The sequence below is a fragment of the Zonotrichia albicollis genome, chromosome 1, assembly GCF_047830755.1.
Source record: "Zonotrichia albicollis isolate bZonAlb1 chromosome 1, bZonAlb1.hap1, whole genome shotgun sequence".
Taxonomy (NCBI): domain Eukaryota; kingdom Metazoa; phylum Chordata; class Aves; order Passeriformes; family Passerellidae; genus Zonotrichia; species Zonotrichia albicollis.
The window spans coordinates 145,454,096-145,474,454 of record NC_133819.1 but is presented as its reverse complement, the minus strand read 5'-3'; the positions used below and the strand labels follow the sequence as shown (position 1 = coordinate 145,474,454).

Sequence of the window (20,359 nt, the reverse complement as noted above, 5' to 3'; positions counted from 1 at the left end):
GCATTTTGTAAAGTTCTAGTCACAGGCTAAGCAGAATTAGAATTAGATTAGAAATATAACTCCTACTGTATATAATAAGACTTCTAATTTCCATTTTTAAATTTACCTTAAAAACAGCAAAAATTGAATGTATGCTTATTTTATAGATTGGTTCTAGATGTGTTTTTATTCCTCTTTCTGTTATTATCCAATAGTGTCATTCTTTGTTATACCCTGTAATGAAGTCTGCTTGTAAGATGATGCTCTGTTAGCTGGTGACATGAATGTAGCTCTGAATTTCATAAGTGGTGCTGGTTGAAGGTTTAACATGATGAAAGGTGAAATCTCACCGAGTCTGCCATCATTGCAGTCTCCATAAGCAGAACAAAACTGGACCATAACAGTGTCCCATCATGTTGTAGTTGTCTTCAAGGTCTGTGTTATACTGGAAATCCTATTTTTTTTTTTTTTTTTAATTAACCTAATGAAACCCTTGAAACTGCAGCCTGGAAAAAACAGATACAATTTTTTTTTTTTTTTTCAAGAAACAGTATTATTATGTTAATATACTCACTTTTTTTTTCTCTGAATGGAGTCATTCTGAAATGGAATATTGCAGTCATCCATCAATGTATGCATTTAAATATTTGTTCAGGAGTTAGGAGGAGAAGGAGCATGAGTTGTTCCTCTTCTCAAGTAAGAGATCATATCTGTTCCCTCACCTTAGCCAGGGCAATTTTGTTTTCTTAAAAGCATTTCTGATGGTAGTAGTAATGGTGGAATGGTGGTAGAAGGTCCCAACAATGCCACTCAGGGTTGGCGTTTATGGGGCCATGAGATGTGAGTGTGCTGAGTGCCTGCAGCACCATGGAGAGGCTGCATTTATTCCTCAGTGTCACTTTTGACTTTTGTAGCATTCAGAGAAACTGTGGACAATGTTTGTAGAGTTTTTCTGCCAGGAAGAATAACTAGTCCTGATCAAGTAGTCCCTGAGTAGAAAGTGCCTGTGAGTTACTGGGATAACAGCTTAAATGCAGAGCCTGCTGCAAAATATTTTGTGGTTTCAGAAAAAAGAAGGAAAATAGTTAAATGGGGACAAAAATATTTTGTAGTATTTAATTCCGATGCTGCAACCAAAGAGCTATCCTGTTAGTGAAATTTACATTCTGGTATAGTGGGGGGAGCAATTTTCTAGAGACTTCTGTACTTTTTTTCAGTTCAAGTTGCTAAGAATCACATTTTTAATAACCCTATGTTAGCACATCTGTTGAATGTGGTTGTGTTTCTGCTGTTTATATGTCATCTTCTCCTCATTTTGTTTCCTTTTGAAAGACCTTGCCTCAAATGTTCACTATCTTCTGATGAGTTTACTGTTTGATTGTTCTCAAAAATACATAATCTTGTTCTATCTTTTTTGGGTGTGCTAGCGTATAGATATGTCTCTTCCATATAAGCTTTTCAGGTTAGATTTTTGTTAAATGAAAATGTCACTTTATAATGTCTCGGGTAAATTACAAGAAACTTTGATGAATTATGCTGGAAAAAAAAGAAGTAATTTTGTGGGGTAGTATTTGGTAGCCAATACTCACACCCAAATCAATATATTTCCCCTAACTTTTGTAAAAAAGCATAAAGAGAGATTTGCAAGAATTCAGGGAGAGAATAGACTTCTATTAGTTTAGGATCATTCCCTTCGTGCTTTTAAAACAGTACTTAATAGATTGCTGATGTGGGCAAGAACTATCAAGTCACAGGAAAAAAAGACTGACAATATGCCATGGCTCACTAAAAAGCAGAGTGCAGCAGTGCTCGCTATTTTAAACACAGGAGCATTTGTAATGTAGGAAGGTTCTTGGGTGATGTCCTGTGCAGCCTTAGTGCTGGCAAAGCCCTGTTTGCAGCCTGGAATTGGGGACAGTGGCATCTTCAGGAGCTGGGAGCCTGGCTGTGGGTGTGCTAGTTTCTGAGCTGTAGCCATATTTTATCCCAGCAGTCATGCCAATGTGTTTATCCAGCAGCTGGGGTGTGAAATAGGTAAAGTTGTGCTGTAGTGACATTTAAACTGGGAAGGTTTTTTTCACTGGTTTTGCCATTTTAGGTTTCTGTACTATTCAGCTTCACTGCTGCTGATTGAAGTGGGTTTGTATGCAGTCAATGTTAGCTGTTCCAGCAGCTGTAGCTGGCTCAAGGTGTGTTGTTGCCAGTATAAAGATAAGAATATTGTCACTAAGTAGTTGTCAATGCCCCTCTGTGTCCAGAGAAGCTGTGGATGCCCTATCCTTGGAAGGTTTCAATGCAAGGTTGGATGGGGCTTTGAGCAACTTGTTCTAGTGAAAGGTGTCCCTTCCATGTCAGGAGCATTGGAACTAGATGACGTTTTCCAGCCCAAACCATTCTCTGATGTTTATCACCAAGATTAGTTTCTACCCAGTGAAGCTGGTTTAGAGCCTGTGGGAGAAGCTGTCACTGGATGCTTTCAAGTGTTGTCACTAATTTTCAGCATCTCCTACATGACAAAAATTAAAGAATAAATCTGATCAGTGTACTCAACATTCCTGGAAACAAAACTCTCAGCTTATTTTTCAGATATCTCTAAAGGTACCTTGTGCACAAAATAAGTTAGACCCCAAAGTATTGATGTAACTCAACTGAGAGCTAGAAGGAAGAAATTGCACAAAATATTGTTAAGCTTTCCCAGGTGTGTCAGAGTATGCACAAAATCCAACATCTACACCGTGGTCATTAGAAAAAATGTGCTGCTAACTTCATTTAATGCAGAAGTGATCATACATAGATATTGACTAGTGTCTTGCTCTTGCAGCAAAGGCTGCTGGGTAGAAGTCTGGTTGCAAAGAAGGATCCAGTTGTTAAACAAATTACAATTAGCAATACTGTGCTTTTCTAAGCAATATCGACTGTGCTTCCATTTGAGTAATACTTGGAGAATAATTAAGTGGCTAACAGTTCTGCAGCTCTTCTAAGAGCCCACACAAATGAGCTGGCTCATCTGTTGTGACCTTCACAGCTCTGGAGGTTGGTGATTTTTGTCACATATGTGGAGTTTGGAGAGGCTGTTGCATTACATCAGACCGTGTAGCTAAGAGCAGATGTGAGGAAAGTTCAGCTGATGGGATCTATGTTAAATTTTGACATTACCTGAAAAAATACTTTTGGGAAAATGTATTTACTCAGTTTGATCACTGAATGCTTTTTTCATTAGGTTATGCTTAAAACAGTTGAAGCTTAAAATTTTCAGAGAAAAGACAAGGTTTTAAAAATGATGTTATTTTAATTGGTGTTCTATTCGAAGCAGTTGGGAAATGGTGGTGTATGAAATGATGCTGGCATCAGTTACCACAGTGATAAGTGCTTGTTGATGTGTTATTTTGGTTTGCTTCTTCTCACTGGCACCCTTTGGGGTTTTCTTAAGTAGTTCAGGACAAGTTCAAGCTGGACCTTTGTATATCTACCTTTTACACAAAGAGGTTGTCTCTAGAAAATTCTTAACACTTGAACACCCTTTCATTTGCTACATAACACTTTTGTCATGTAGCCATGTGCTGAGACCAACAATTGGAAACAATTTTCATTTTGGTGACTGGCAGGAACAGTATAAATTGAGTGGAGAGGGAAGGATGGGAAGGGTGGTTTGAATCACTTCTCTGTGTTCAGAATTAAGTGGGTTTGGAATTCTGCTCATTTCTGAGTGAGTGAGCTACAGGAGACCAACACTTGATGCTAATCTTCTCTTTTGGTTCTGTTTCACTGTGGCAATTATAGGGGTTTGTGTTGCAATTTCAGTGGCATGCAATAACTTAGTAGCTGTCTAGTCTGTGTTTATTGTATTTCCAATAAAGTCTGGACTTTTTTGTGAGGAAAGCTGATACTGCTGCTGCACAGCCATGACTTTGTAAGGTGCTATTTCTCTACTTCATTCCGTGGGTCCTGTAACTGGGACTGGAGCAGAGGGCAGGCATGTTTTATAGGATAGCCAGCAGTAACTTCTGTGCCAGGGTTAGAGAAGTGTGTAAATTGGTAAGTGAAAGGTTTACTACTTTTAGTCCCTTGAAGCTGATAAATCATCTGTGTGTGTTTCATGAAATAATTATTCTTGTGTCTGACAATACAGGCACATGACTACCAAGCATTCATTACACCCATTTGTGTGTGTAACCTCAAATATTTTTATATTTCACATGGATTACTTTTTCAATATAAGAAAATAATTTCTTAAAATACATGGAGAGAGAAGTTTTTTGTGATAGGTTGTGCATGCTCTGATTGCCTTCAAGGTTTTGTCATGGATTTGTCTTGTGCGAAATATTGGAATGGTTTAAAATATTTCTTCTCTGGTATGTTATTTTTGTGGATGGGTTCTGGTACTGGTAGGATATTGGATCTTTTAAGGCAAATCTCTTAAAAATGCTGTGAATTTCTAAATTTCCTCTAACATAAGCATGAGTTGTTTGTTCCAGTTGGAACATGCATCTCCTTCAGATAATATACTGACATATTAATGTGATAGTCGCTGTCTTAAGCCACTTTTTTCTTTTGTTGTTGTTAGGCTGACACAGAAATTAGTGGATTTTTTACCCCTCTACAAATTGCAAAGGTTTGCAAGGTACACAAAATGTATTTGATGTTTTAGTACTCTAATGGTCTCAATGGGCAGTAGTATCCTTTGTGCAAATGTGTGCCTCTGGGTTGGTGTTGATTTCTAGAAAAGCTGAATTTAATATGTGTGCAAAGCACTTTTGTGATTGGCTTCTGGACAATAGTTTTGTGTTAATATAGAAATAAAGGTTTATGTGTTTTTTAAACCATGATTTTCATGTGTATTAGCAATAAGCTCTTCAAATATTCATAAGTATGGTTTATAGCATGTAGACGTTTGTGTACAAATACATCAGGGCAAATATAGAATCACAGAATGGTTTGGGTTGCAAGGGACCTTTAAAGTTCATCGAGTTCCAACCTCCCTGCCATGAGCAGGGACATTCACTAATACACTCTAATATGTATTTATGCACACATATGCCTGTCTGATTCTCGGCTGTTTGGATGGCCTGGAAAGGCCCGGGGTGACCTTGGGGCAGCCCGCGCTTCAAGGGATAAGAAGAGGCTTCAAATCTTTTCTCGGTCTCTGTGTTTATTAATTGCTTATCTAAAAGATTTTCTCTCGGCCCGACAGAGGTCTGCTCAGCAGCCAGCCATGAGCACACTCCCTGCCCTCCGGGGCGGTCACCTATCTTTATACCCAAAGTTATGTATACAGTATTTATCATTTTTCCCCAATACCTTTTACCCTTATTAACCAGTGCACTTTTAGTAATAACCAATCCTAAAGTGCCACCATCACCATAGAAGATGGAGGAGAAGAAGAAGAAGAAGAAGGACAGGACATGCCCCAATTCCTCCATCTTACTTCTCTTAACCCCCCTGTACAGAAATCCTAAACCCTGTGTTTCACTCTCTAACTAACTAATCCCTTCACCATTCACTCCGGTGAAATCTTCCTATCCTCATACAGGTGTCGTCTCCTGTGTAGGATCAAAGTCCAGCCACCAGAAACTTCTGGCAACATTCCAGGACTCCCGAGCCCCCCAAGGGTGGTCTCGGTGACTCAGCACCTCAGTCCTGAGGTGCTGAGATCCCACACATGCCCATAAATATATACATATCTGTACAGAATAAAAAGACACAAGGTTTTAAAGAAACAATTAGTGGTTTATCTAAATGTGAACCTGACAGTTTTTACTATCTCAGAGACAGATGGCAAACCAGAATTTACCACTTTCCGTGCTGTACTGTAGTATAATTTCTGGTTTAAAATTTAGAGACTATTAAATCAGAGCATGGTCCCAAAATAGAAATACCTCTCAGTGAGAAGAGATCAGGCTCTTGAGGGTTGAGGAGAGACAAGGCAGTGTCTGTCAATGTGAACAGCAGTGGAAAATGTGTAGCAGAAAGGATTGGTGTGGGTTAGGGAATGTCAGCATATACCTCTCCTGACCTGGCCCTGTTCTGTGTGCTGTGGCAGGCTGGTAGAAGTGCCCATGCTGCTTCCCAGTGATCTCCATCAATGAATGATCCATTGGGAGAGCTCACCTTTTCTCCAGCCCAAAGTTAACTTGGTTGTATATGCTCAAGTGGACAAGTTTTCCACTCCCTGGTATGAACAGCTACCTGTGACTGTAGCTCTTAGGAGGGAGGAAGTGCCTTCTCTGAATGTGCAATGGTAGCTAAGTACAGATGTCTGTCAGTGTGTGCTGCACTGATGGAAGGTGGGCTAAAAAGGAGCTTTCACAGGGCTGTTGGCAGCACAGCAGCTCCTGAGCTGGGTCTGGTGTGGCCAGCAGGAGTGCCCTGGGGTCAGGGAGCAGAGACAATACTTTCTTCAGCAGGGCAGATTGGAACCAAGTTGGTGGCTTGAAATGGCAGGCTGGGTTCAAAGCACCCATATTATACCAGAAAGGAGAAATTATATCTGGAGTAACTATGTGGGGAATTCTGCACTGATTAGTTAGAAGAGATGATGTTGAATGATCAGGAGATTTTCTTCTTCAGCATAAGCTTCAATATAAGTGAATGCAGCAACCTGAAACCTCAACAAAGCCAGAGAATCCGCTGAGAATGAGGAGCAGGGAGCTTTCCGTGCTTCATTTTATTTAAGCAGATTAAATATGGTGGTTTTGTGTTCTTTCTCAAATTTTTCTCCCCCTTTTTTTTTGAAACTGATTTTGCATTATTTTGATCTTGTCTCCAAAATGGGCATTTTCAAGAATAAAGCTTTGTTTAGCTAATAAGGTAGTAAATCTGTGGTATGGGTACCTTTAAATGATTCATCTTTCCAAAATGCATAAGAGGGTAAGAAAATGTTCTTCTGTTGAATTTAAAAAGGCCTCCTGCAAGATGGTTTTATGGAAATGAAGAAAGAAGCATTTGTCAGGAGTGGGTGGTGGTAAGGAAGAGTTCAGTAGGTAGGAAGGAGTGCCACTGAATACCCAGGGATTGTCACAGAAACTCCTTGGCTCCCTAAGACACTGAAATTTCCACTTACATAAATGTATGCCACTTTTAATGGAAGATCACATTTTGTGTCTTCAGTGATAAGCAGTTAAAGTGTTTAGTATTCTAAATACTCAAAATGAAAATTAATGGATACTGCAAAAGCTCGTTTTCACCTAACAAGGGAAAGCAAGGGTGTTCCTGTCTAAGATGCTGAGAAGGTAATATTACTCTGGAATAATAATTGAATTGAGCATTGAGTGCAACTTAATTAGTTTGCAGCAGAGTGCACCTAAAAATTACAAGGAAAAGACATCTAAGAGGAATGTAATATATTTGGAAACAATCTGTCTCCAGTTATATAAAATAAACAAAACAAAATCAAACAACCAAAAAACCTCAACACCCAAAAGCACCTAAGCAACCCTAGATAACAGGTTTTTTGTACTTGGTATGTAAGTGTGCTTTATTTATAGTTTTGGACTATGAAGAAGTAGTTTATGTAAAAATTGTATTTGCAAGTATAAAAATACAAAATTGGCCTGTGATGTCATTTTCACTTAGATCACTGGCTCCTTCAGGCTGTGGATGTCATCTTTGTATATTGCTTTACTCAGTGATTCCTCTTTTAAAATAATGAATGTTCCCTTTCCTCCTGCTCTCACATTAGTGATTGCATCTAATTCAATACCAAATCCAATTTAGAAAATTTTTCTAGTCTGCTTGTCATAGTCTTTTAGATTAATAACTTCAGGAGAAAGTTTCCTGGGGATTTTGTATTTGTTTCTTTCTCCTGAGTGTCCAATTTGCTTCAGTACCAGACCTTAGTGCAAAGTTTTATCTCTCAATCTCATCAATGTTAACCATTGTCTTTCTTTCAAAATATTGGTTTCAAATTCTTATCTTGTGTTCAAACTCTCAGTAGACAAATGAGTCATTATTTTTTTCTGGTCATTGAAGATAGAAAGAACTTCAGTAGAAATGTATGATAGCAACTGCCTGACGTAGAGGCAGGCAGGAGCAAAAGCTTTTGACAGCATTTGCAAAGGAATCAAAGAGAAGCACTTGCTGTGCACTGTCTTGGAAAGGAACACTGAGTTCCCAATATTTTATTACATTTAAAAATGGTAACTTTTCCTGGCAAGATGTAAGTCAAATCAAACCCACTATTTTAGTGAGGAGCAAAAGAAGTAATGATGTTTGCAGTTCTTAATGTTTTAATCCATTGTTCTGCTGTAAATGGAAAAAAAACCCTAGAGATAAATAGCCTCAGAAGGCATTTTTACAGCTTTTGTGGTTCCAAACGTTCTAGTTTTAGCTGCCACAGGAGTGATTGCATGATCTTAGAAAATGGTTGTTTCCAGTTAAGGAACAGAAACATTCTATTTTTTGTTACAGATTATCATGTATTGTTCAGCTATAACATTTTGCATGGTTAAAATTGGGCTACTCAAAACAGAACCATTATATATTAATTGGTTTCTCTCTGTATGGATTCCTACTGGAAGTGTTCACACAGAGGAGCACTCAGTGTTTGGAACTGACTGAAGAGTAGAACCCTCACATTTACCTGTCTCCAGTGCTTAATGCTGTAGTTGACCTGGAGCTCCCGATGTGGTTTTCTGGAGCTTCTTGATGCCCAGCAGAATATCCTTCAATTATAGAATCATAGAATGTCTTGGGTTGGAAGAAAACCTAAATATCATCTAGTTCCTATGTCCTTGCCATGGGCAAGAGCACCTTCCAGTAGACCAGGTTGTTCAGAGCCTCATCCAGGCCTTGAAGACTTCTAGGGATGGAGTAATCACAACTTCTCTGGGTAACATGTGCCAGTCCCTCACAACCCTCGCAGAAAAGAATCTCTACCTAATATCTGATTTCAGCCTACTCTCAGTTTCAAGCCATTCACCCTTCTCCTATCACTCTATGCCCTTATAAAAACCTCTTTCTCCAGCTGTTTTGCAGACCTAGTTTTTCAGGTATTGGAAGGTGCTATGAGGTTTTCTAAGGCTTTTACTGTCAAAACCATCTCAGATTTGGCAGTGGAAGCTCTGCTTATGGGGTGTTTCCACTCAGTCTTGCTGGTGATGTCCCTCTGTAGGAGTGGCTGACATTGTGCCTTGTTCTGCCAGGCTTCAGACCCCCAGGAGCTCCAGAGTTTGAACTTTTAGATAACAGGGCTGTGCAAGAGTCTCTGCAGTGTGAATGGTGTGGTCTCTACCAGGCCCCATGCTCAGTTGTGCTGCTGTCCTGACAGTGGTTCTGAGTACAAGTTCTCCAATCTCCAGTGATTTGAAACTGAATTTAATATGGCAAACACTGCCATACTGCAAACACTAATCTAACATTACCTAGGTGATGGGAAATTGCCTGTGATCTAAATGGGGAAAAAATATAGCACACTATTTAAACATTTCTGTGTATGATTGGAAATCTAATCCTCAATTCATCATTACCTAATAACGTTTTATACTGGATTTTGGAACTATTGCAGAAAATTTGAAGTTCTTAAAGATGTAGTCCTGAAAATGTATATTTTATTATTATTATTATTGTTATTAGTCCTTCAGTCACATTATGTTGCACAAAATCAAGTGTTATTCCTTTATTTTGATTTACTGCTTTTCATCTGCTGTACTTTTAGAGTTATGTTGTGAAATTTGGTGCAAGGGATAGTGTTGTGATCTGTGTCTACAAACACTATTACTGTAGGAGAGCCACAGATGTTATCAAGCAATTTAGTTGTAGTAGAAACTGTAGGGCTAGTGTAGAAGCATCTGCTATTTCTTTTTTTGGGTTTTTTTCCAAAATAAAATGCAATTGAATAAATGCTTTGTCCTTTGCAAAACTAAAATGGCGTTTTTCTTCTAGTGCTGTCAGTACTGTTCTGCTCTGTTGTCAGAGCATTTTCAGTTCAATTCTTTAATTCATCCTGAAGGGGTTGAATGACCCCAGACCTTCCCACAGGCTGAATCAGTTGTACCTGCAGCTTTTTCCAGCCTGTGAAACTACTTGTTTTGTTGGTTTCTTTTTAGTTGTTAAAGTATATTCTGGCAATCAATGAAGTAAATATTTAAAGTTTGTTTACTTCTTGTTATTGTAGGCATTGGATCAAGACAGAACTGCACTACAGAAGGTGAAAAAATCTGTGAAAGCAATATATAGTTCAGGGCAAGGTAAGACATTGTTTTCAATTTTACAAGAGCCAAAGCATTTAATTTCAAGTTTGAGATGTCTTGCACTTCATCCTGTTGACATGCATAGCATAAGAAATGCCTATCTGTTTAGGAGTGTTTGGACTTCAAAATTTTTTTTCTTTACTTCTGCTTATACATCAGATTAATGTGCTCTCTAGTTCTTTTACCCTCATATTCCTTCTCAATGGCCTCTGGGAGAATCCCACAGGTAATTTTTTTTGCTGTCATAATATTTCAAGCATTTACCTTTAACTAGAGCAATGACAAAAAAGCGTTCTCAACTGAATTTTTAGAAAGCACTTAGAAGTGAAATAAGATTTAGAACTTGTTTAAAAGTTTTAAAAGTAAATTTAAAAAATTCTGGGCTTGCTTTGTCATCATTTACTCTCCCTTCATGATGTGTTTCTCTTCTTGCCTAAAATCAAAATTATGTATTTTCCCTTCTTACCTGAAATAGTATAGTTATATAATTGTTTTGCTTGCTTGAAGACGCTGTTGATGTTTTACTGGGACTATAATAGTTACTTTGGTGGGAGTTTATTTAGTTAGAATATGAATTGATAATCAGTTTGAGTGCAGTAACAAATGGTGATCAAACACATCAATATACAGATTTGGTTTTAAAACTCTAATGCTTCTACCTCTTCTTCTCTTAAGTTCTAAAAACTGTGCCAAAGACAGATAGGATAACAGAGCTGTGGACTTGCCAGTAATCTTCTGGCTGTAAATATATGATTTGAGGAAATCCCAGTTCCAATTTCCTAAAAATAATAATGATCAGTTTAGCAAATATTTTCCATATACAGAACTACTTTTGAGTGCTCTTAGTTTCTGAGTTTATGGAAGTGTCTGGGATTTTCAATATCGTGTAGATTCTTAACTATTCTCATTTGCCAATCAGTGATGTTGGTTTGCTAGCACCATGCTTTAATTAGCTGTAATTTCAGTTGTTGATGAATGTTTCCCAATAGTCTGTGAAGCCTGATGTAAAGTGAGAATAGTTTTTGGTGCCAGTGTAGTTCAATGCTTTTAGAAGTATTCAGATGCTCCAGTAAGCTTTTCTATTTGACAGTACTTACTTAAACAGAGTTTTGAAAATAGAGTTTCAATACTGATGAACACATTCAAGGGGTTTCTGCCTGGTTTAAAACAATAATATAAATAGCTATCATTTGAATCTTGGGATAAAAATAATATGGTTGTTAAGGCCTATAAGTAAAGCAGTACTCAGTGATGAATTAGTTGCATTGAATAAAAGCAATAGAAGCTGGATTAATGGCTTTCATTGGGTGCTCTGCACTTAAAAAGGAGCAGAGATGGGTAGCTGGCTTTTAATTTCTTTATTTTTTTTTTTACATTTTAAATTGGTTTTTTATCAAGCTTTGTTTCAAAGGTACAAATTAGTAAGAATTCTTTTGGCTCAAGAAAGCCAAAGCTTTATACACAATCCTCTGGCTCCCTCTTCAGAGTGCTGCTGTCATAGGCACTGCAATGAAAAGCTGTGTGCAGGAGGCAGTTCAGGCAGTGACTGATAAACTGGGATCAGTAAAGCCAAGACCAAAAACATGTTACACATGTGAAACATTATAAAAATAAATGTGAAGTGAATCAAAACTCAAGCTCATTTTGTCTCCTTGTACAAGGAAAATTGCTGAACCAGCTATTTTCTTGTGCTCCAGTGATAAAAATGGATTTCGTTGATATTTAAGTAAAGCATTCTAGAAACAGCTGTAAAAAAGAATTGGGGTTTATCAGTTCAAGAAAGTATTATGTGGCTATTTTTATATATCGAAAGAAAGCCTCTGACTACATTTTGAGAACCCAGAATTGGAATTTTGTTTTACAAATTTATTTGTTTGCTACCATATTTAATTTACTAAAGTAGGAGAAGGTTTTGTAGTATTCCTTTGCTTCAAAATCCTCTTTTGAGAACTCAAGCTGGACTGGTGAGAAAGAGTTATTCAGGGACAATAGAAATTCTTTTTTCAGTTCAGTAATCCAATTCATACTCTACCAAAAGCCATAGCTAGTTTTTTTGGGTTGTAGTGGTTTTGGGTTGCTGGGTTTTTTTCTGTTTCTTTGGGGGTTTTTTTGTTGTTTCTTTGGGTTGTTTTTATGTCTTTGGTTTTGGGGGTGTTTTTTTGCTTGTTTGTTTTTTGTGGGCTTTTTTTGTTTCTTTGGGGGTTTTTTTGTTTCTTTTGGGTTTTTATTGGTTTGGTTTTGTGGGGAGTTTCCTTGGGGGGGGGATTGTTTTGTTTGGGTTGAGGGGTTTCTTTGGGTGTTTGTTTTTGTTGTTGTTTTTTGTGGTTGGTTTGGTTTAAGTCTTTTTGTTTTCTTTGTCTTTTTTTTTTTTTCCTGAGTAACATTTCACTAGTGACAGTGGCACAGTGCAGTGTCTCATACGGAATTCTTCAGGAGGGCTGAACTTTTTGGTGTGATTTGTTCCTCTCCAGTGCTGAATTATCAACCACAAGGGTCTCTGGTCTGTTACAAAGAGCTTTAACATCACCCAAATACTTTCTGTTCTTCCTGTACTTCCCTCATCCATTTGTCATATTTACTGTTAGAGCTACTGTTGTGGAAATTAAAATATACCAACACAAGAGTATAGAAAACCCTTAGAAATGTCCCTTCCCTATTTTCATTTCTGAAAAGGTTATATGGGAAAGGACTGTTCATGGAATCCAGTGAGACACACAGACAGACAGACAGACACCTCCTTGTCACCCCTTGCTCCCTGTCAGGCTTGCTGTCTTCTGGCATGATCAATTGGGTCTGTAACTAGGAGCCCTTCTTATGGCAGGAGTCCTGAACTTCATGGAGAATCTGTTCTGGCTTCCTTTCCTGTAAGATTTGGATTGAATTGTAACAGCAGTAGATGGCACAATTATTTTTGCTGTAGGTTTTTCAATAGGTCTTTTTCATTATTTCCCTGGGATAACTCCCAAATATAATCAAAAGAGTTTACACAATGGAGAAATAAAAGCATAAAATCCATACAAGACCAAAGGTACTGAGATAAATCAGCAGTCCTCATGGTCTCCCACAGTGTTCAACAACAGATGCTTGAGGAAGAAGAAAAATGGTTCAAAGATGGAGTGTATTTTAAGCACTTTGTTTAGCACTTTTTCAGCTCACACTGACATAAAGGCCAGGAATTACCTTGAGTCAGAAATTATATTTGATGTTTGATACTTCTTAATGGACTTCTGCAACTTATTTTGTCCAAGGAATTTGAATTAATGTAAATCTTTATCATCCACAGTCCTGCATCAATCCAGTTAAATTCTCCTGAGCAAGGTTTCCTAGTGCATGCTCATGTTCTTCAGATCTTAAGTCACCTGAGGAGGAGAGTGTCCCTGCCCATGTCTCAAATTGGCATTGACCTCAAACCCACCAAAACAGCTCATCTGATATGAAATTGAGGCATGAAATGTTCTGGGCATGAAAGTTTGTAAGAGGCTTTGAAGTGCCAAATCTTGCTAGAGCAGAGCCAGAGGAGTTTTTGGTGGATTAATCCAAACTGTTCTGTGGACCATTCTGTATCTTGAAATAGGTTTGAGTTGTTTCTGTTATTACTCACAGTATCTCTCTTCTAAACTCAGCAGCTCTAGGGAGTATGAGGGGTGCTTTTTTTTTGGTTTTTCTTTTTGTTTGTTTGGGTTTTGTTTTTGGGGTTTTTTTTGGGTTTTTTTTTTGTGTTGTCTTTTTTTGGGGGGGGGGTTTTGCTTGGTTTTTTTTTTGTTTGTTTTTTTACAGAAACCATTGCATTTAATCATCCTCACTTTCTCCAAAATGGAAGCACAGACTTCTTTTTCTAAAATAGAGAAGAGGAGGAGTGAATTTTGGGCAGTAGGGACAGGAACTGCACTCAAGGGTTTAAGCCTAATATGGCAATATTTTGATATTGAATGCTGTGTTTCTTCAACTGTTAGATTTGGTATAAGCCCTGTGAAGCAGAATAGAAAGAAAATTTTTCCATGAGAGCTTCTTCAAACATGTCAGAGATGAACAGAGATGCAAAAAGAAGTAATTTACTTTTCTGAGCTGCCTTATCTCTCAGTGCTCTTGTACTGTGATGATCTAGAGAACCTTGCAGACACAGTGAGATATTTCTTGCTCTGAAATATGGAAAGAGGCTTTTATTACTTTTCCCTTGAGCAATTTCATTCCAGAAGGCATTATTGTTATCAAGTTCAGACAATTGTATGGTGGTCAAATAATTTTTTTCTATTATTTTTTCATTATATTTCAACTTGTGAAGAATGAAATGAGAAAGGGTGTTTTTTATTTCAAATAAAATTTCTGCCATCCTTTTTAACCTTGCCAGCTTTCTTGCTTTTCTAAAGCCTTTCTGAGTCATCTTTCATTCATAAATGCATGTTGGCTCTGACCTTGGTTATTTTTCCTCTCACTATCCATGGAACAAAGCTGTTTTAGAAGAAGCTTAAAAATAGTTTAGAGTTGATCAAAATTCTGAAATAATATTTTTATTTTTGTTAACCACAAATGCAGAATTAATTCTTATTAATTTAGACATTCTTCAGGTTTCTTTGGGCATAATCAATGACAAAAGTAGTGTTTTTCTTCTGTAAACTATTTAATTTTTTTGTGCTTGTGTTTTTCAGTGTTTGCAGGATAATATATTTGAACAAAACTGTTGTAGAGGAAGGAAATTTTAAGCCTTTAATTTCAGTGATGTGTTTTGTAGGTCCAGCATATAAAGGCTATCCCTTAACCTCTCTTCACAGAATTTGTACTTCTGTACCCTTCCTTAATATGCACAAGTAGTCAGAAATCTCACTAGGCTCAGAGGCATGTGCTAAAATTCTGATAATTTTGGGGTGGAAAATAAACACAGCATTTAATGAATGCTGTGGGTTCTAGTGAAAGAGTACAAATTCTGGCAATCTCATTTAGGTATTTTCTGTTCATCCTGGGAATAGTTTCCCACTGGGTCACTCTAGGCATGGAGAGCTGCAGGTGACTGCCTGGGAATGCAGTGCAAGGTGGGGTTGAGCCCTGGGAGTCCTTCAGAGCTCTGTGCTCCCTGCTTCTGGAAGTGCTGCTGTGCAGCCAAGGGCAGCTGAGAGCTGCCCCTCCTCCCTGAGCTGCTTGGATCTGCATCTCCAGAGACATTCCTGTTATTTCCTCATAACATTTCCCCAAAATACGTTAGAGCTCAGACATAAGGGATGCCACAGTATTACTGTGCACTGGGAGCTGCGAGGATTTTCTCAGACCAAAGGGAAATTGTGTGCTGAATGTTGCCAGGGTTGAAGGTGTGGGTTGTGGAGGAGATGCACCGCTTTCATTCAGCTCAGAAAGTGCCACTGCTGTGTCCAGATGTGCTGCTTTACTGCACATCTGCCACACTCTGGTGGCATTCTCAGCATGGGCTCAGGGGCTGGGGGCCTTTCCAGCTCCCACTGGGAAGGGAATGAGTGAGACCCCTTTGGCGGGAGCTGTGTTTGTCAGTGGGTGCAGAGCCCTTGCTCAGTTTTCCATGATTCCCTCTGAAGGGAGCTGTGTTTGTCAGTGGGTGCAGAGCCCTGGCTCAGTGTTCCATGATTCTGGCACGCCTCAGGGAGCTGCTGAAGGAGCAGGATGTCTGCCTGGGAAAGCTGTTCTATTTTCATCCCAGTGCTGAGCATTGCTTACAATATTGGAAAGGCATGATTCAGTTCTGGAAGACAAATCTTATTCCCTGTATGTGCTGCTGTCAGTGATCCTGTCTCGCTATTAGGGTTATTGAAGTCTTGTATGAGGACTTGTATGTAAGAAAGTAAATATTGTCATGCCTATTAGAGCTTTCTGTATGCAAAGGAAATTCTATTAGGACATTAGGAAGTAATTTCTGAGTGCATGAGGCACCTAGAGTGAGATTAAAGAATGCTCTTTGCTCTAAGCATGCCAGGTTTCACATTCCATATTTTAGTGTAGGCTACATTGCAGATTTAATTTTTTCAGCTATGTGCATTTACGGTTGAGTAGGGAATTGCCTTGCCTCTTTAACAGAAAATAGAAAATATTTAATCTCCTTTTGCAAGATTTACACTGATACTTACATAGAAATGGAAAATTTCTTATTCTTACAGAATACTTGCATTTTGTGTGGCAATTACAGAAGTAAGTGTAGGAGTATTCCTTTTACTTCACCATCAAAACTTCATTTCTAGATTTAGATGATTTGTAGTCTGGGATTCTTGAGAATTTCCTCTATATTGTTCTAGGACAATGATCTGCTTCCTGCTTCCTCTTAATGACCGGGAATTTCTTTTGCCTTTCTACAGATAAAGGAAAAAAGCTTCTTCAGCTCTTTTTCACTCTCTTTATGAAATAATTTTTTAAAATGCTCTATGAAACAACACAGTACTTAACATCAAAATGCTGGGAAATACTGTGGTGGAAAAAGTGCTTCACAAGCAAGGACAGGGATTCCATGACCTAGCAGGGCTCTTTCTGACCTTCCCTTATCCTTGCTTTTCCTTCAGCACAGCTGGATATGCTATGCTTGAGCTTTACACAGTTAGGACTTGAGCTAAAGCTCCTTCATAGATAAAGTCCTCTGTGTGTATTTGTGCAAAAGCTTTTACATCAAAATAAAATGCATATTTTATTGTTATGTAGTAGTTTCCTTGAGTTCAGTGCTAAGCTATTTGATTAAAACTGTATGCTTTTGGAACAGTTTTCTTAAAAACATATGGCTTGAATTGCAATTCTGTATTAACATATGATTAAATATTTGGCCTCTTGAAAACCTGAGTATTAATGTCTGATTTTTTTAGAATGTGACTGATGTGATGTGTGAGCTTTGGGACTTGGTATTGGTAAATAAAGATTGTACTTTTTTAACAGGTTTTGACTTTTTTTGCTGGAGCTCTGGTACACTGTTGTTTGAGTATCTGCAATACCTTAGAAGAGTTAACTGTTTACTCCTCATCAGCTATTTGTTAATGCCCAAATAGATTTGTGCATTGTGAGACATTATTTATGAGACATTATTAATGGAATAATTGTTTGAATTCATGGAGGAATTGTTTGAAACTTACATCTTCTTTTTTCCTTTTTCTCTGAGTCATAACTTGTAATTCAGATGCTCTGAGGCAATATCATAACTTGAATTAAAAAAATAAATAACCTTGGGGATTTTGAGGGAAAAAAACCCATGGTACCTCCTGGTAATTGTTCTCTCTTTCCCTTCCTCCCTTGCATTACACAGATCTTGTGCTGTAACTCTGTGGTTTTGTGTTTGTGGTTTGCAGAAAAAAGCCCACATAGTAAGCCCAGGCAATTAATTAAAGTTAAATATTGATTTAATTAATACTGGTAATATCCTCTAAGAGAGATAAAGGTGATAAAGCCTTTCCCAAAGGGCTGTAGAGGTAAATTATCTATTTAAAGACAATAAAATAGAAGTAACAAAAATTATGTGAACACATGCCAGAAAAGAAACTAAACAGAAACAGGAAGGACATTTCAGATATAAGAGCTTCAAATTCATTCTTGAGTCAAGGATTTTTCTCACTTTCCCTGGCTTCAACTGCATTGTCTTGGTTCTGACCTCTCTGTATATGCAGTGTGCTATTAAATACACTGGGATGAGTCTTTGGCTGTGTACTAATACACATTCTGTTATCTGGGATAGCTCAGGGTACAAAGCAGGCAGAAAGGGAGCCTTTGTAAGATGCTTCTTCTTTTGAACTTACAGTCAGATTCAGACTTGGCCTTCTTACATTTAAATCTGATACTTTTGCCTTTTTTATCTGATACTTTTGTTCTTTTTTGAAATGTCCAACATTTCAAAAGAAAAGTTCATGTATGGATGAAAGTTCCTGTAGTGGGCAGGTAAAAATTCCAATGTTGTTTACAAAACAATCTTATATTGTTTCACTGATGTATTATTGATCTTATTACTCTGTCAATAGCTACAGAGTTTTCTTCATCTCTGTATTACAAATTTCAGCTTGCTGATTTAAAAAGCGTATATATGACTATTGCTAAATAATTCTTTTTAATCTTAAAATTCTTTTAATTTTCAGTAAATGTATTGACTTGTGGCTTTTCTCAAAGTACTGTTTATTAGTTTGTTGTTTGAAGTTGCAGTAAGCTTAAAATTATAATTGGCTACAAAAAAACTTACTTTTGATTTTTCTTTGCAGATCATGTTCAAAATGAAGAAAACTATGCACAAGTACTAGATAAATTTGGAAGTAATTTTTTAAGTCGGGATAATCCAGATCTTGGCACGGCTTTTGTAAAATTTTCCACACTTACTAAAGAATTATCAACACTGTTGAAGAACCTGGTGAGGAGCTTTGAACTTTCTTAGCTTTTAACTTGTTTCAAAATAAAGTATAATACAAGAACTGCATGCATGATCATGATGACTAAGGATAATTTTTAAGATTTTTTTTTTTTTCAAAACAAAACCTGCAGTTTCTTCAGAGAGGATCTGTAAAGGGTGTTATGACACATTCTGTGTTTGATTGTTAATTGGAAGTTAAGAAGGTAAATATAAATGTTGAGACACCCCTTGAGTCATCACTCACAAGTGATTGATGGTGATCTATACCTCATGGAGCTTAATTTTAAATCATCCCTTAACTTGAAGTCTTTCTTGTTAAAAATACAATATCATTAGGCATGACTGATTTGTTTTACCACAAAAGGAGAAACATTCACTTTTTGGGAAAAAACTGACAATTTGAGCATGTTGAAATGGTGTTAACAGTCCACTCTCCCTTTAATACATAAAGCATCCATGCCAGGTTTTTAAAGGTGGTTTAAAGATTTGTCTCAGTTAAAGTTTTTCTTAGGCCTTTTATTTCTGAAAACTCCATAATAAAACTGAAGTCATAGCAAATGTCTTTGAACACTGAAAGTAATGAAGCTGCATTTCTTGTGAAATCATTTTTCATGGGCTTGGTAAATGTAACTGTTTTATCCAGAAAGTCACAGCTTCAGTTTTATATTTTTCTTATAGTTGTGTAAATTTTTAAGCTTTTCTAGTGTGTGAAGTACAAGAGATGTTACAGACTTGTCTTCCTGTGGTCCCCAGCAGAGCCATAACTGCTGCAGGTCACACCAAAGGTCACTGTGGCAAAGTTCCCTGGCTGTGACAGTGGCCCAAAACTGAGCCTTGTGCTTTGCTCTGTAGAGACTTCTTTCACTCTGGATTAATTTGACCTTTAATTTAAATTTAGCACACAATTAAATGTAAGTATTATAAAATGTGAATTAAAGTGCAGTTTAAGGACAGTTTGGGACTAGAACTCAAGTTTTTTGGAAGCTTTCTGGCCTTTGTCATTCCTAGTGGGGCATCCACAGATATTTTTTACTTATTTCAACTAGCAAAGATTTCAGGGTTTATTTATTTATTATTTAAAATAGTGCTGTTCAAGTGGAAAAAACACTTTTAATTTAAGAACCACACTATTTCAGCTAGATTATGAAGCATTATCTACCCAAATTCTTGTTAACAGGATTCAAGACAGGGTGTTCACTAATTTACTTCGTTTAGCAATCTCAAATAGACAAGAAACTTATTTTACAATTGCCTGAGCATTTTTTAAACCATTTCTTTTTCTTATTTTTTCTCCCTGAGATAGAAAATTCTGCTTTGTTGTTCTTAAGCATCATTCCGTTTAATAAGATTACACTGAAAGAAAAAAAGATGTTTATATCAAATAGAAGTTGAGGTCCATTGAAAAAGCCATTGAGAGAAGAATTCAGTTGTGTCACTGCTAAGGCCCCAAAGTAGGTGCTGAGCCTTAAGTTGATAAAATTAATTGGAAAAATACCAGGAGTTATTAAGATGAATGGTAGGATAATGGGTTTAAGGATTTTTTTTTATTTTTTACCTAGAACAAATTGTTGATGCCTTATTTAATAAAGGTACAATAAAATAATGAATAGTCTTCAAAGACATAAAGATGAATAAGGACTGGAGCTGCACAGTAGACAAGGAAAAAAATGCTTCACAGATTTGGATACTTTTTGTTCTATCTTTCAACTTCAATTATGATTCATTAAAATTTTCATAGAAATTGTGATATTTTGGATATTCATGACAAGGAAGGTACAAAATAACTTACTTTCTTCTTTGTCAGTTATAGAGTGAAGGAGTGACTATTTTGGAGTGATAGTCACTTACTATGGAGTAAAACCAGCAA

General features: G+C 37.2%; 1 protein-coding gene across 7 annotated transcripts in view; it reads left to right on the top strand.

Moving 5' to 3' along the window:
• Positions 1 to 20,359, top strand: part of ASAP1 (ArfGAP with SH3 domain, ankyrin repeat and PH domain 1) — a 173,751-nt gene that overhangs the window by 96,200 nt on the left and 57,192 nt on the right. For all 7 annotated transcript variants that reach the window (XM_074556998.1, XM_026790219.2, XM_026790224.2 and 4 more), the window contains 2 exons: positions 10,091 to 10,163; positions 18,347 to 18,492. In XM_074556998.1, the coding sequence (XP_074413099.1) occupies positions 10,091 to 10,163; positions 18,347 to 18,492 (219 nt within the window). The remainder of the gene's footprint in view (positions 1 to 10,090; positions 10,164 to 18,346; positions 18,493 to 20,359) is intronic.